Source organism: Microchirus variegatus, assembly GCF_963457635.1.
Source record: "Microchirus variegatus genome assembly, chromosome: 5".
Lineage (NCBI taxonomy): Eukaryota > Metazoa > Chordata > Actinopteri > Pleuronectiformes > Soleidae > Microchirus > Microchirus variegatus.
The window spans coordinates 36,583,955-36,599,965 of NC_139806.1; the positions used below are offsets into that span (position 1 = coordinate 36,583,955).

The 16,011-nt window shown below is 38.6% G+C and overlaps 1 protein-coding gene across 1 annotated transcript in view; it reads right to left on the reverse strand.

Annotated features, from left to right (window-relative positions):
* cerkl (CERK like autophagy regulator) overlaps positions 1-14,980 on the reverse strand; it is a gene marked incomplete at both ends in the record, with an annotated part of 31,350 nt that extends 16,370 nt beyond the window's left edge. The window contains 4 exons of the mRNA XM_083889756.1: positions 8,046-8,276; positions 13,473-13,582; positions 14,028-14,061; positions 14,872-14,980. Coding sequence (XP_083745882.1) covers positions 8,046-8,276; positions 13,473-13,582; positions 14,028-14,061; positions 14,872-14,980 — 484 coding nt within the window. The remainder of the gene's footprint in view (positions 1-8,045; positions 8,277-13,472; positions 13,583-14,027; positions 14,062-14,871) is intronic.
* Positions 14,981-16,011: the final 1,031 nt, after the last annotated feature.

Genomic DNA, 16,011 nt, shown 5'->3' on the forward strand with positions numbered 1-16,011 from the left:
TAACTTAATGTACAAAAAAAATAACTTGCATAAATAAAAGCTTAGGCTAGCTGCCTTTTTCTCCCAGACGTTACAAAAATAAACTGTACACAAATAACACAAACTATTGTTTTGTGTGGTTTTTCAAAACAGAAACTCAAATATATATATATATATATATATATATATATATATATATATATATATATTTTTTTTTTTTTCTTCGAATCTCAGTTTTTGAAGTTTATGAATCGATTCAGAATCGTGGATGATTAGAATCGTAATTCCTATGTGAATCGATTTTTCCAAAGCATCATTCCTAACCTTAACCATAACTGGTTAATACATAACTCTAACCTTAACCTAACCCACACACACACACACACACACACACACACACACACACACACACACACACACACACACACACACACACACACACACACACACACACACACACACACACACACGCACACGCACACACAGTCTTATAAAACATGATATATTTCTGGGTAAAGAGGCAGACAGAAACAAAGATTATATGGAGATCAAATGTCCATCAGATCATCTCCTGGCCTAAGCCAGCGGCTGGTTGCTATGGCGTTGCTAAAGCGTTGCCATGGTAAACAATCCCGGTGTTGTCAGAGCTCTGAAGATCCGGCTACTAAATGTTTTTTTAGCAAAAACAGATTCTACTTAAGTCCAGACTCCCTCAGTTCAAGGCTTTAAACAGCAGGTCATTGTACAGAAGATATTTCATATCACTGCACACTGGTCGTGGTTAGACGACAAGTTTGTTTTTACCCTCTCTGTTTTTATTAGTGTGTCTGCTCGGTGGGCGTGGCCGTCCAATCAAGTCCCTCCTTAAACATCTCACCTGCAGCACATCATCTCATCACTCTTGCTCTGCTTAAATAGCCAGCTTCACCATTCAGCTGCCTCATGTTGTGTGTATCAAAGACAGATTCTTGTGGGTTTAGTCAGTTTTAGGGGATTTGTTCAGTTCAGCTTTTCTCTTGTAGATTCACTGCCTTTAAAACCGCACATCAAATGTATTTGAGGCTGTAACTTCAAGCTTTAATAATGATTTATTGTCTAACATTTCATGGAGTGAACAAGCAATGGATGACCTACAAATAATCTTTTTTCAGACCTATTAGTAAACTTATAGGTAAAGAACATTATTGTTGGCTGCATGTTTATAGAGTTTAAACTGGGTTTTAACACCAGCAGGAATAATATGCAACATTTCAGTAGCCAGGTCGCATCAGAATCAACGTGAAACACAGACAGTGTCTCAGGGTTTGACCTCATGCACCATATATTTAATAGATGGGACATGAATGTGTGCTGATTAATGAAGTTTGTTTCCTGACAAACTAATAAAACCTGGACAGAGAGGCACGTTGCTATGGATACGATCACTGACTTCATAGATACCAGTTAATATGTAACTGGTTTTTCCCGTCACATGATAGTTTTTTCCGTCACAAAAACAAGCGTTGGACAGTAAAACTATACTATACTTAGGTGTTAGAGTGATTTTACTGACTACTTATGCAACATATCATTACTATAATATTAAAAAAGTTTATTGTTACTCTAGTATTTATTTTAATTCTTACCCTTGTTTTTTCCACCTAAAAATGACTTCATTTAATGTGTGTTAAATTTGACAGATTAAAGTCCATTAAGTCCATTCTTACCTGTTGAAATACCTCAAAAAAAGATATATTTGAAAGATAATGACACACTTTAACCTGAATAAAAACCTGTAAACTGCCAATACCTTGTTTCAGCTCCTCGCCTGTGACTGAAAGGTTGTGTTTACCTTAAAATGACTGGATTCTAAGGATGATGGTGACATATTATAGCCTACAGTCTTTTGCATCTTAACATTTTCTTCATTAAAATTGCGTTAAAACAGTGAGAAAAAACACAATTGTTTCACTGAACAACTTGCACTGCAAGTTAAAACTTGATAATGGTTCGGCTGAGTGTCGCTATCCAATAGTTTAAAAAACCCCATAATATTACTTTCAAGATGATCAATTAATATGCAAATTAATGTAGTTATAGCGCTCAGGAAGAATGATACATGAATAAAATGTACTGTAGACAAGCTCAGTGCAGGCGTCACATGCGTGAGCTCCGTCACCACTGGCCTGTCAGTCTGTTCTAGTGTTTAACAACTGCAGTCAATCTGTCCTGCTGTCTGAGAGTGTGTATGGAAACAGGCTCTATACAGCGTCACTGCTCGCCTTTTGTCGCTCTGACTGCCATTCACTCTGTGCGCACTGTTATGCAGCTGCTTCCCATAGCAAACGGTGCAGAATAACGCTCTGAAGACAGGAAGTGTCTGCTCTGGGCTCACAATTGTGCAGTTGAATGTTTGGACCTGAGAGTTAAGAAGTGGCTGGTGGACTGGCTGCCTCGCAAACGCCACGATTCACAAAACAATACGCTTTTCACGCGTGACCTCTGGCTGGAAAATAGGCTTAATGTCCACACAGCGGCACAGCGACCAAGTGTGTGTTGACCTTCCTCACACACACACACATACACACACACACACACACACACACAAGCATACACACTCAACCACAGTGTGTAAAGTCACAAAATAACAAAGGCCATCTCAGTTTGAAGTGCAGTGTGACCACGCAAACTGACACACAACCTATGAGCCATTCATGTGTGTGTGCATGTGTGTGTGTGTTCTTGTACTTGTGGCATACTGCGGACCAGTGAGGGTTTTTAACCATCAAAGTGAGGTCATTTTTACGGAGTGAGGACATTTTGGCCGGTCCTCACTTTGTTTTCATTGAAATCACTTCCTTTGGTTGCTATAACATGCTCAATTTGTAAAAAAAAAAAAAAAAAACATTTGGACAATATAGTATAGTATAAAGTTTTTGTAAAATTTTGGACCAAAAATTTTGCGTAATTTTTTCTTTTTAAATTTTGGACGACATAGTATAGCATGACTTTTTGTCAAATTTTGGACCAAAAATTTTTGGTAAATTTTTTTTAATATATTTTGGACGACAGTATAGTACGAGGTTTTTTTTTTTTTTTTTTTTAATTTTGGAACCAAAATGATGGGTACATTTTTAAAAAATTTTTTGGACGACCTAGTATAGTAGGACGTTTTTGTCAAATTTTGGACCAAAAATTTTTGGTTAAAATTTTGTAACAAAAATTTTGGGTAAACATTTTGGGTAAAAATCTTGGACGACATAGTATAGTATGACGTTTTTGTGAAATTTTGGACCAAACATTTTTGGTAAAAAATTTTTTTTTTATTTTAGACGACAGTATAGTACGACGTTTGTTTGTTTTTTGTTTTTTTTTGGAACAAAAATTATGGGTACATTTTGGACAAAAAAATTTGGACGACCTAGTATAGTAGGACGTTTTTGTCAAATTTTGGACCAAACATTTTTGGTTAAAATTTTGGACAAAACATTTTTGGTTAAAATTTTGGACAAAACATTTTTGGTTAAAATTTTGGACAAAACATTTTTGGTTAAAAACATTTTTTTTTAATTTGATCGACATAGTATAGTAAGACGTTGTTGTTGTTTTTTTTTAATTTTGGAAACAAAAAATTTTGGGTAGAAATTTTGGGTAAAAATTTTGGACGACATAGTATAGTATGACGTTTTTGTGAAATTTTGACAAGTTTTCCAGCTCTTTTTGCTCTGGGGCTCCACCTGCAAACATTTTATGGTACTGCAACCAGTAGTTCTTTATAGATGTCATTCATGAAGTAGATATTTGTAATTGTGTTGATTTATAAAGTGGAAATGCTGGTCCTCAGTATGCAGCAAGTACAAGAATGTGTGTGTGTGTGTGTGTTGGTGTGTGTGTGCGTGAGGCCAAAGACAAACAACTAAAGAAGTTGTGACTCTGCTGCAGGGCCTCATGGGTAATCTGGTTTGATGGACAGACAGAAGGACAGAAAGACAGGTGACCAGCGATAACGTGTCAGACCAATGCCATGCCCACAGGACGACAGTAGCGTGAGTGCGTGACCTTCCACCTCTTCATTTATCAATGGCTTGTAACGTCTCTGTTGGAGCAGACATCACTCGAAGAACCTGAAATTGAATGTGTGTATGTGTGTGTGTGTGTGTGTGTTAAAGCCATACACACAGCACTCCAACATTTCTATTGTGTGTTAAGTGTCAGCCAGGCACCGCCCACAACTGTGCACCTGGGAAAAAGCGTCTGGGAACTTGAGACTTTTATTAAAGCACGTCATGTGAGGACGTTGCTGAAGTTCAAATTGCATTAATTGCCGCAACTATATTTTTGTTGAGGAGACAATTCAAATTTTCCTTGAAAATGTTACCACAATGCAAACATATTTCGTCAAGGGGTTTGACCTAAGCAGGTTTTTTAAAGCTACAATAAGCAACATTTCCACATTAAAATATCTAAAAACCACAAGACTCATATTCTTAAGCCAAAATGTTCCCGACATTCTTCAAATGCATAGAAATCTGTATTTATATTCAACGATATAACAAAAACATCCCATATCATCAAACTCGGTCTTTTGTTTTTGGAATAAATGACATTCTACTTTCTTTTTTGTATATATAAAATACCTTCTGATTAAGCTGCAGAGATAATATTGAGCTTGACATTATAGATCAGGGGTTCTCAAAGTTTTGATACCTGAGGGCCAATTTAGGAACCCAACATTGGACTGAGGGCCGCCAAAGAAAAGAAACTGAAAGAAATCCCATTTAACTATGGCGTCCGAAATTTGACAAAACCGACATACTATACTATGTTGTTCCAAAATTTTACAATATTTGGGGAAAAAAGTTTTTGGTCCAAAATTTGACAATAACGTCATACTATACTACGATGTCCAAAATGTGACAATTTTTTTTTTTTTTTAATTTTGTTTCCAAAATTTGACAAAAATGTCATACTATACTACGTTGTTCAAAATTGTAAAATTTTTGGTGAAAAAAAATGTTGGTCCAAAATTTGACAAAAACGTTGTACAATACTATGGCTTCCCAAATTTGACACATTTTTTCAAAAAAAAAAAAAAAATTCAAAAAAAAAAATGTTTCAAAGGAAAAAAAAAATTTTTAAATTAAAAAAAAAAAAAAAAATTGGTCCAAATTTTGACAAAAATTACATATGCCGTTCCAAATTTGACAATTTAAAAAAAAAAATTTTTTGGTCCAAAATTTTACAAAAACGTCATACTGTGTCACTATGTCATCCAAAATGTGATGACATAGTAAATACAGTTGTACAGTTTACACTTATTGGTCTGTATCCAGTAATGTCCAATAAACATTTAACAAGCTTAGTAGCTCCTGGATTAAAACTATCAACTGTAATTCATTGCGGGGCCGCCAGAAATGTTTCTGCGGCCCGCCATTGGCCCCCGGCCGCACTTTGAGAACCAATGTTATAGATTGTCAAAAATAACCACTATTTATACTGTCATTTACAAACATGCAATCTTAAAGATGCTGCAAAATAATAGTGTGACAGTACATGACAGCGGACCAGTTTCCACCCAAATTAACACTGCAAAATTGAACTAACATTTTCCTCGATCCTCACAGAACAGAACACTCACAGACCAGTTGCATGCTTTATTAATTCTAAATGATCACATGTGTATTTATGAAGTGTCCTCATATATTTGGCTGAACTGAACACAATGTGGTTATATGTACACAGTATTTAACTAAACTCTTGCACAGACAACATGACAAGCTGCTGATGGGGATGGTACTTCATACTGCTGAATGTGTGTGTGTGTGTGTATCTGTGAGTAGAATCTGTTTGTCTTTGTTCCGGTGGATTAGCAGATTATCTCTCCTGTATGACGTAACTGTGAGTCACCTCATTAAACTGAGTGATGATCGAGATGATGATCGGAAACAATGAAATTATAATCTGAGCACCTAGCACCTAATCTGTCTGGCCAATAGCTAATCCTGCAAATCTGGTTTCATGTCATACCACTGAGAGCCCCTCAGGGTTTGACAGGGTCTAATATGTCAACATAGATCCCGTTTGTTGTTGTTTTTTAAATGTTTGCTCAACTTAAAATGTTAATTTAACGTTGCAGTCTGTAACTTTTGGTGATTTATTTGATGTTCTTGTTCTTCCTCTGGTCTTTATGAACAAAAGGGATGTACCATTATTTGTATGCTGTGTCCTCAGTGTGAAAACAGATTTTCTCAAGCAATACTATCAGACCTGACTGAGGGAGCGCTTGTGTATACAATAAGCAGCGCAGGGGCAGGTGGAGGCAAGAAGTGTTTGTCCTGTCAAACAGCTGAATGACGATGGTTTATCAGCAGTAAAACCTTTCGTGGAAACATCTTCGTGTTTTACACTGAACAGTTTGCAGCTGCTTCAAAATACGAACGCAACGCCACTGTTTCCTTCTTGGCTTAAAACAAATCACTTACCGTGTGCACACATAAAACTGTTTTATAGCACTTAATACAATTGTTATGAAAGGATTTAACCATGTTTAAGTTCCTTTTATTAGCCATTTATTAGCCAATCCATCCATCCATCCACTGACAGTGTGTGTGTGTGTGTGTGTGTGTGTGTGTGTGTGTGTGTGTGTGTGTGTGTGTGTGTGCGTAATCATCTTACAGTATGACGCTCACAGAAGGACTGAGTCATGATTCCATTGTATCTGAGCTCTTATGTAACATCAACAAAGCTTCACTTTGTTCTGACAAGGTCATCGATTTCAAGAAAATATTCCAAGTTATAATGTGACAATATTTTGTCTCACATTCAAGATGTTGTGATAATATACAACAAATTACTTCAATTTCTATGACCATTGTTATTATCATTATATAGTTGCCATTTTCAACCAGCTTGATCATTGGTAAAAGTGTTGAAGGTTCTGTGCGCTTGGTGGTGATGTTTGATAAGGTGCATTTGGTTCTTTTCAGGTCATGTCAGGCTTTTCTCATGTAAATAACTATTCAAGGACGTGCACAGACATGGGCTTAAGTGAAAAAAAGGGCCCCCCTCATTTAAAACAAAGCTACAGTGGTGAATGTTGAACTTGGATATATCTATTCTATATTTATTAACTAATGCAAATGTTCAGTACACCTTCCAAACACGTTTCTACAAAATGCCTGTGTGGAAATATTACTGGTGTCTTGCAAATAATAAAAAACTAACACATATATGTGTATATATATATATAGCACTACCTGGTATCTATCTGTGCACATTCATGCCTCTATTTCTTACTGCATGACAGACTGTGTGTCACAACTTCAGCCAAAACTTAGTATTTATTAAGTTTTATTATTATTTATAAACTAAGTATTTTCATTGCCCCACCCCCATACTCACCTGCTCCATCAGCTAATCAGCTCTGCAGCATATATACCGACCCATTCCCTCAGTTTGCTGCCATGTTTTTGTCTAGTGCAGGGGTCTGCAACCTTTAAAATATAAAGAGGCATTTTTGTCCCCTCGCCACCCAAATAAAATCAATCTGGAGCTTTAAGCAAAACCTATTTGATCCCTAAAATGAAGATAAATACTAATGCAAAGCTGTTTTTTTTACACATATATACCATATTTAAAGAACTACAGTTTGTCGCAAGTTGATACCCAACCTCTAAATTGTAGGAAAAACCACTTTGAAATGAAATAAAACAATTTCATGTAGTTTATGTCTGAGAAAACCTGCCTGGCGTAAGTACACAGATCTAAAGATGGACAGGACTCCAAAATGAGCCACTTTAATGGCTTTCGGGGGGGGTTACACTTTTATTTATGCCTTTATCTTGACAAAAAGAGTGTGAAAAGCTAGAAGGAGCCACTACGGAGAGGCTGAAGAGCCACATGAGGCTCTAGAGCCGCATGTTGCAGACCCCTGGTCTAGTGTGTTTCCTGGTTATCCAGCCTTATATATTCTGAAATATCTGAAATAAACACTGTTTTTTTGCACTGGATCTGCTCTGCATCTCCTCTGTCTCATGCTATTGGGTTCCTGCCTGCCATTTTGTTCAAATTCACACTGTGCACCTTACCTGAGACCAGTTCCTTCAGTGTGTTGTACCAGGTGTACGTATGTTCAGCCGAGGCGTTGTGGAGGTGGAGCGTGTCCTCCTCCAGCCTCCTCCCTTTCCTCCGGCAGCAGAACAGGGTCACACCGAGCACGGGTCCGCCTGACTGTTGGCCCGCCGCTCGCCGCCGCTTCACCTTCACTGCAAACACATCCTGCAGCAGCATCAGCCCTGGCTGGAGCACACACACCTCACCTGCAGGGAGGGAGGGATGAGTGTGTGATAAACATGAGCTGTTCTCAGTCATTCAAGATGTTCACAGTGATGTGTCCACCCTTAACATTACACAATGTAACTATTAATCACTAATAAATTGATCGGCAGAACGTGTCACAGCAGCTGCCAGCGTGATTGGAAAGTGATTGGTCCATGTCCGACTAGACCAGCGGTCTGCAACCTTTTGGATGAAAAGAGCCATTTTTGTCGCCTCTCTACCCAAATAAAATGCATTTGGAGCCACAAAACAACCCACAAAATGAAGATAATAACACAAATTAAGGTTTTATGCAGATATAATATATAAAAAAGCAACAGTTTTTTTTCCATTTATGACTTTAAGAACTAACAAAATGTTCAGTTTATACCCAACCTCTTATAAAGTGGAGCAAAAATAAAACACATATTGATGTAGACCTGGTTCTTCCATTGTTTCATTGTTTGTGACAAATTATTGAAATTAAAATGAAGCCACTTTGAAATAAATGAAGCAAACATTTGGATTGTATGTCGTTCATACTTGAGAAAAAGGTACGTGGATCCAAAGATGGACAGGACACATCCACATGTCTACTTAATATTGCATTTTTGCACCCTCACAACTTTTTTATGCACTCCTTGTGGACTTATGATACTTAGAGGGTTTGTAAAAGGTGAATATAGACACCGTTATCAACTAAACAAATACAACTTCATAATTTGAATTCAATAATCTTTTGTCCTGCCTGACAATTAAAAATGGCTTTTATTTTGAAAATCCAACCAACACAGACGAACACACACAGGTGGAACATGGGAAAACAGGTGCAAAACCTTATATACATGGACAACAAACTCCTTCATTTAGATATATTAGAGTCCTCAGAACCCCTTGAATCTTCAGACCTTCATGTTGATGGTTTCAGACATCGTCAATATCATCTGAGTCACGTCCTCCTGTCATCGCTGTTGTGTTTTTATCATTTATAATCTAACATGACGACAAAGGGGAACCATCCAGAACACTGTTCATATAAGTGACCACATCATATTGCTTTATAATCATTTAATGGGGAGTTAATTTACTCTATGTTCCCTATGAGAAGTATATCCACACGCTTCACTGACAGACTCAGCAGGAAGTAGTTAGATTTGATGATGGCTGACTAACCCCCGCCTCTATGAAACACCCTCCTGCTGTGGTCAAATATCACATACCGCGCCCCCCCCCCCCCCCCCCCCCCCGATACACACACCCTCCGTCACCCGGAGAGGCCAGTGCCCATATGTCAGGGTCACAGTCTGGCTGCTGGTGTTGCTTCTTTCTCTACACACTGTGATGGAAAGGATGTATGTAAGACATGGATTATATGAAGAATTAAAATTACAAAAAACATTAGTTTGTGGACCACAAACTAATGTTTTTATTTAGGTTTGGTCACCCAACAATAGACGGCTAAGAAAGAAGACTAAGTGGATAGACATGTGGATACTTTTCTGTTCTAAAGCAGACGTCCAATGGCACTAGTGGGAGGGTGGGAAAAGTATCATCGTTATGTTTCTGTCACTGAGACAATGGCACAAAAAAAGCAGGAAATAAGGTTATTACAAGTGTTAAAAGAGATGTAAAACTATTTATGTGGCGTTAAACCCAAAACTGTGAGCTAAGATAGGTAAGAGAAGCCGTGTTGATCTAGAACGAGACACAGATTTTTACATCCACCAAAAGAAGATGACGCTCATCTGAGTTGACAGAACCTACAGCGCGGCGGCACACACACACACACACACACACACACACACACACACACGCGGTGTATTGTCTTTCACAAGATCGAGTGCTGGTTTGTTCCAGATGGAGATGAGTTTCCCATCATGCCCTCACCAACCCACTGTGCCAACACACACACACACACACACACACACACACACACACACACACACACACACACACACACACACACACACACACACACACACACACACACACACACACACACACACACACACACACACACACACACACACACAATTTTAAACCTAGACCGGATGTTCCAATTAACACTGTTTTTTAGTGTGTATCTGCGTCATTACCTTGTTTATGAAGCCCTGAAGGTTCTAAACAAACAGTTCAGTCACTGCTGAGAACACTGTGTTTTATTGTAATCTCAGGCTCAATGAGATCTCTGAAAAAACCTGGTCCGGTTACGTAAACACCGGTTCTCCTGAACAACCGATCCTCCTGCTCCGGGCACTAGTCCGGGCACATCCGGTTGCGTACATTGAACCGCAGAAGAAGAATAACGTCCGTTGTTGAGGTGTTTCACGAGCAACAGTGTCTTCTGACTCCGGGTCAAAGGTCGTGAAGAAGCTATTTTTAAACATTGTTAAAACAATGTTTTGATAATGAGGAGCAGTGCATTCACCGTTCCAGAAGGGGGAGCTGTGCTTCTGAGAGCGGGTGTGCTGAATATACTGTCTCAAATCTCGTGGCTGGGAAACACTGTCAGTAAGAAGAGATTTCTATCGGCTCGTTTACAGCAACTAGGAGGTTTTTGAGCATAAAAACAAGTTAATGTATGTAAGTAGACCTCCATAACTAACATATATGAGCAACAGGACCACTCTATGTGAGCTTTAATTAAAAAACACACTTAAAATGATCAAGTAACAAAATATTCAATTAATTCCTTAATAATCAATCATTTAATAAACAAATAATTGTTGCAGCCCTATTAACAAAAAGAACAATAACGATTCATTTGCAGCTTTAACTGTGATTTGCTAATTGCATTGTTTTTCAAATTGTGATTTCCATTTAAACATTAATACATTTATCTTAGAAACTAACTTGAACTGTATGGTCTACGTATCAGTCAATTTCTGTACGACCTTGGTTTCTGTCTCACTGTCAGACAGACAGACAGACAGACAGACAGACAGACAGACAGACAGACAGGCCAGTGGGTGAGACAGGATGAATTCATGTGTAGAAATAAACAACAACAGCTGATCCATTTATATCGAAATATATAATCAACTCACAAACACACACACACACACGTACACACACAACATGCTGACAGGCTGACTACGTGTGTGTGTGTGTGTATATCTGTGTGTGTTAATCTCCTCACACTGAGAGACTCTAATAACCCCCCATGGGCCGAACCAACTGCTCTCTATATTACTGCCAGCACGTGCGCGCACACACACACATGCACACACACACACACACACACACACACACACACACACACACACACACACACACACACACACACACACACACACACACACACACACACACACACACACACACACACACACACACACACAATTCTGGCTTAATGACATTAGCTTGGATGTAATACAGCAAAACAGATTGTCTTCAACCACACACACACACACACACACTGCACACCTTCATCGTGCTTCACTAACCAGCTCTGTCTTAAATGAGTTCAACCAAAAACTCAAGTCCTAACACCAATGACTCACACGACCAAACCAGAGACAGTTAACAACACAACGGTGGTGTCTGTCCTCATGTTTTTACACTTTATTATACTGTTTATTATTTAATTCTACTATTATATATCACTTCTTGGCATTTCATCTCTTCCCACAGTACATTCCTTATTCTATCTTTGAAGAGTTGTGACGTTGCTGCTGCAGTTCTCCAGAAATCAAGTCTCTGCGACTGCTGATAATCACAGAAGGAAATCTCATAGAAAAGGTGCCTGATGTGATCAGAGCAGCAGGAAGCAAACATTTATGAGATATTATAGGAGGGATGATGGTGATCAGCACTGCACCTACAGTTTAGGCCAAGTATTGGCTCTATTCTCCTCTCGTACAGGTAGAGCTGGGTAATACGGGCAAAAGATTAGATAAAAATGTCTCTAAATGTTGATAATTCTCACATCACATGTTTTTCTCCTTAGTGGAAGCTCAAGAAAGCAGTTATTTGTAAGTTCTGAGGTAAAACATTCACTATATTATGTGTTTTATCTCAAATGATTGTTCATACACTGCGTGTGTTGTATCTTTGTTGTATTGCAATTGAAGAAAAAGACTTTACACTCTATATTGCTACTGAATGATTGATCATTATGGGGTTTATTGACGCGATCTCTACTGATATGTCTTTCATTTATTATTATTCAAGCACCGGCAACATGGGCACTGCACACACTGGTGCACTTAGTAAGTCACCTGCAAAGTTTGATGCCTGTCAAGTGACCTATTGACATTCCTTGTGTTTACAGATAAATTACCTTTTAATTTCTTCTTGTTCTGTACTACGTCTTTTACTTCTTCTGAATTTGTGTTTTGCAGCGGAGACTAGCAAACTAAGAATTTAATTGTATGGCGTGAACTGCTGTGTGTCAAATGAAGTTGGTATCCTCACCCCTTCAAACTACCTGAATCCAACACTATCACTATTACAAAGTGTTTTCAGTGTGATGTTTTCAAAACTAGACATAAGGAATACAGCTACAGAGAATCGTTCAACCACCTTGAAATGTGTTAGAGTGTAATAAATGCTGTTAGAAAAGTGATCGATCGTTATTGGTGAATGAGGGCCCTCATTCACCCCCCCACCAACCCCCCCAGCAGTAGATGTCTGTGTCCAGATGTCCAGTTTCAGGTGGTCTCAACATGTGACGACTTCTCCATTACAGCACCAGCTGCCTCAATATGCACACAGTCTGCACGCAAAGATCGCCAGAACAACTTGTCACCATGGTAACCAGAGGTTGGAAAAAGCACTAAAATATTGTACTCAAGTAAAAGTACCAATACTTTGATCGAATGTTACTCAAGTAGAAGTAAAAGTAGTCACCTGAAAATGTACTTTAAGTAGAAGTAAAAAGTAGTTCATTTGAAATGTACTTTAAGTAAAAGTTACTTTGCGTGGGGTGTGAGGGAAGTAGAAATATGACAAGAGGTCAGAAATCACAGCGCCCTCTATGTTCACGCACCAGTGCTGGTGTTAATCACATCATCAAACGGACAGGATTTATAAAGTAACTAAGTACAATACTTGAGTCAATACGTACTCAAGTAAAATACAAAATCCTGATTTTATATTGTACTTAAAAAATACAAAATACACACAAAAAAAGTATACAATACAGTAACTTGAGTAAATGTACTTTTAAATGTTACTTTCCACTGATGGTAACTGACCTGTCGGCATCTCAGGGGTGATGTGAGTCCAGGTCAGTCTGGTTCTGGTGAGAAGGACGTCGTGACTCTTCTTCCCCAGTTTGAAGATCCCACGCAGTACAACACAGTCACTGCCGAACACACACACACACACACGCACACACACACACACACACACACACACAGTTAATTTGCTGTAGATTTTTTTAATTGTAAGAATTCAGGGATGCCAGTTGTTTCTGCGCTGCACTACAATAACTGAATGATTTGAGGAAAAATAACACTGCAGTTTTTCTGATTGCAATTGCAATTGGATTCCTGATTTTTTTTATTATTATTATTATTTTTGTCAATCTTCAGTTTACTGTATAATAGTAAATACGTGTGGAGGAGCATTGCCACATGGTTAGCAATCAAAATAACAACTCATCTATGTTCTCACCCTCGCAATATAAATGTAAACTATGAATTATGATTATAAACAACCTCTAACAGGAAAATATACACATGGGCTGAGGCTGTTCAAATATGCAGCCTTGTGCCATTTCAAATAGTAGTTTGGATTGAAAAACTAACCAATAGTTGAGCTCGTCAATAAAGTTTCCTTGAGCTGCAGACATTTATATCACACCTGTCGTCTCTCTCCTTACTTTTATTTCGTTAAAGTTTTGACTGCAGAGTTTAAACTTTGAAATCACTGTTGAAGGGAAGGATTCAATGATCATCCTCTTGCACTAAACCATTGGTTCTCAAAGTTTTGATACCTGAGGCCAATTTAGGAACCCAACATTGGACTGAGGGCCACCAAAGGAAAAAAAAGAAGAAAAAAAAACATAAATAAATCCCATTTGTAATAATTTTAATGACCAGATTTCAGTTCTACAGTTTAGCATTAAGTAATATAAGCGTTAATATAATGTAATTTAAGCGTTAATATAATAACGCTTTATAATTTACTGGGTAATTACCCAGTATTTTGGCCATTGTTCTTACCTTCTAATTACAGGTTAATACCAAGTAACACATTTCTGTTACCATATATTTACTGGGTAAATAGCTAGTAATTGGGGGCTGTAGCTACCTGCTTATTACCAGCTTATAACACAATAATACACTAAAATTCACCATATAGAAACCAGGTGAATACCCAGTATTTTTGTTTACACTTATTGGTCTGTATCCAGTAATGTCCAATAAACATTTACTATCAACTGTAATTCATTGCGGGCCGCCAGAAAAGTTTCTGCGGGCCGCCATTGGCCCCCGGGCCGCACTTTGAGAACCAACGCACTAAACTTTTCAACTCATCTCAGTGGTTCTAAGAAGGAACCTTCCTCACAGAACCACACTCACCTGTGTTCCTCTTCCTCCTCCACTTGCTGCTTTGCTCCTTCTTCTCCTCCTCCTCCTCCTTTCACACCCTCCTCCTCCTGCTGCTTCTCCCTTCTCTTCTTCCCGCTCTCTTTCTTCTTCTTCTTCTTCTTCGTGCTGTCTCTCTCCTCTCCCAGCTCCTCTTTAGGCCCTGACATGTTTTACTGACTTGAATAAACGAACGAAACAAACAAACAAACAAACAAACAAAGCGGCAGACGAACGCGCAGTAAGCGGATCACCAACAAAGTCTGCGCCGACAGTTTGTGACTGTATTTCCGGGATCTTGTCGCTATGGAGACAACATGGCATCAGCTCGACGGAGGAGACTCGCGGCTCGGGCACGCGGCTCGGGCACGCGGCTGTGTTTATCCTTCGGGAGCGCGCGCACACACACAGGGAGTAAACTCGGAGCAACTTATAGCTGCGTGTTTACATCAGTATTAATGATTATATCATTGTCAAACAGCTGTGCTGAAACAAGTGCTGTCTACTTATACATAGAAGTGCTACTAACTGGTAATAGGGCTCGGGCACCGCGTTGCATTGTGGGACGTGGCGGCCATGTTGATGGTTTTGCGAATGTAAACAAACAGCAAGTGAACGAGGAGAAGAAGAAGCATAGTTTGGAGAAAGAAAACAAAGAAAAAAGATGTTAAAATCCCGAAAAGGGTGTGGAATTTACCGGGATACGTCAAATAGGGAAGCCAGCGACCGGTGTCGTGCCAATGTAAGTATCCCCGACAGAAAGTGTTTCCCCTGGCCATGGCCGCGGAGGCTGAGAAACAGTGGTGCGCTTGCTATAATAAAACTAACAACATTTGCATTGTTTAATGATTTATTTTATGTATACTTCACATAGTACTCTAACCTTAGGTCTTATGAACAGCTTTGTTCTATTCTAGCCAAAGATATGGGGGGAAACACATTATTCAGACTGTTTACCTGTCTGCCATAATTTGTATCCCCCCCTCAGAATGGACAGATGAAACCTGATCATCAAATGATTTATTTTATGTATATTTAACATAGTACTCTATAACCTCTGGGATTATGAACAACTTTCTTCTCTTCTAGCCAAAGATATGGGGGAAAACACATTATTTCAGACTGTTTACATGGCTGCCATGATTTGTATACCCCCATATCATATCATACCCATACCATACCACCAACTGTGATTTTATTA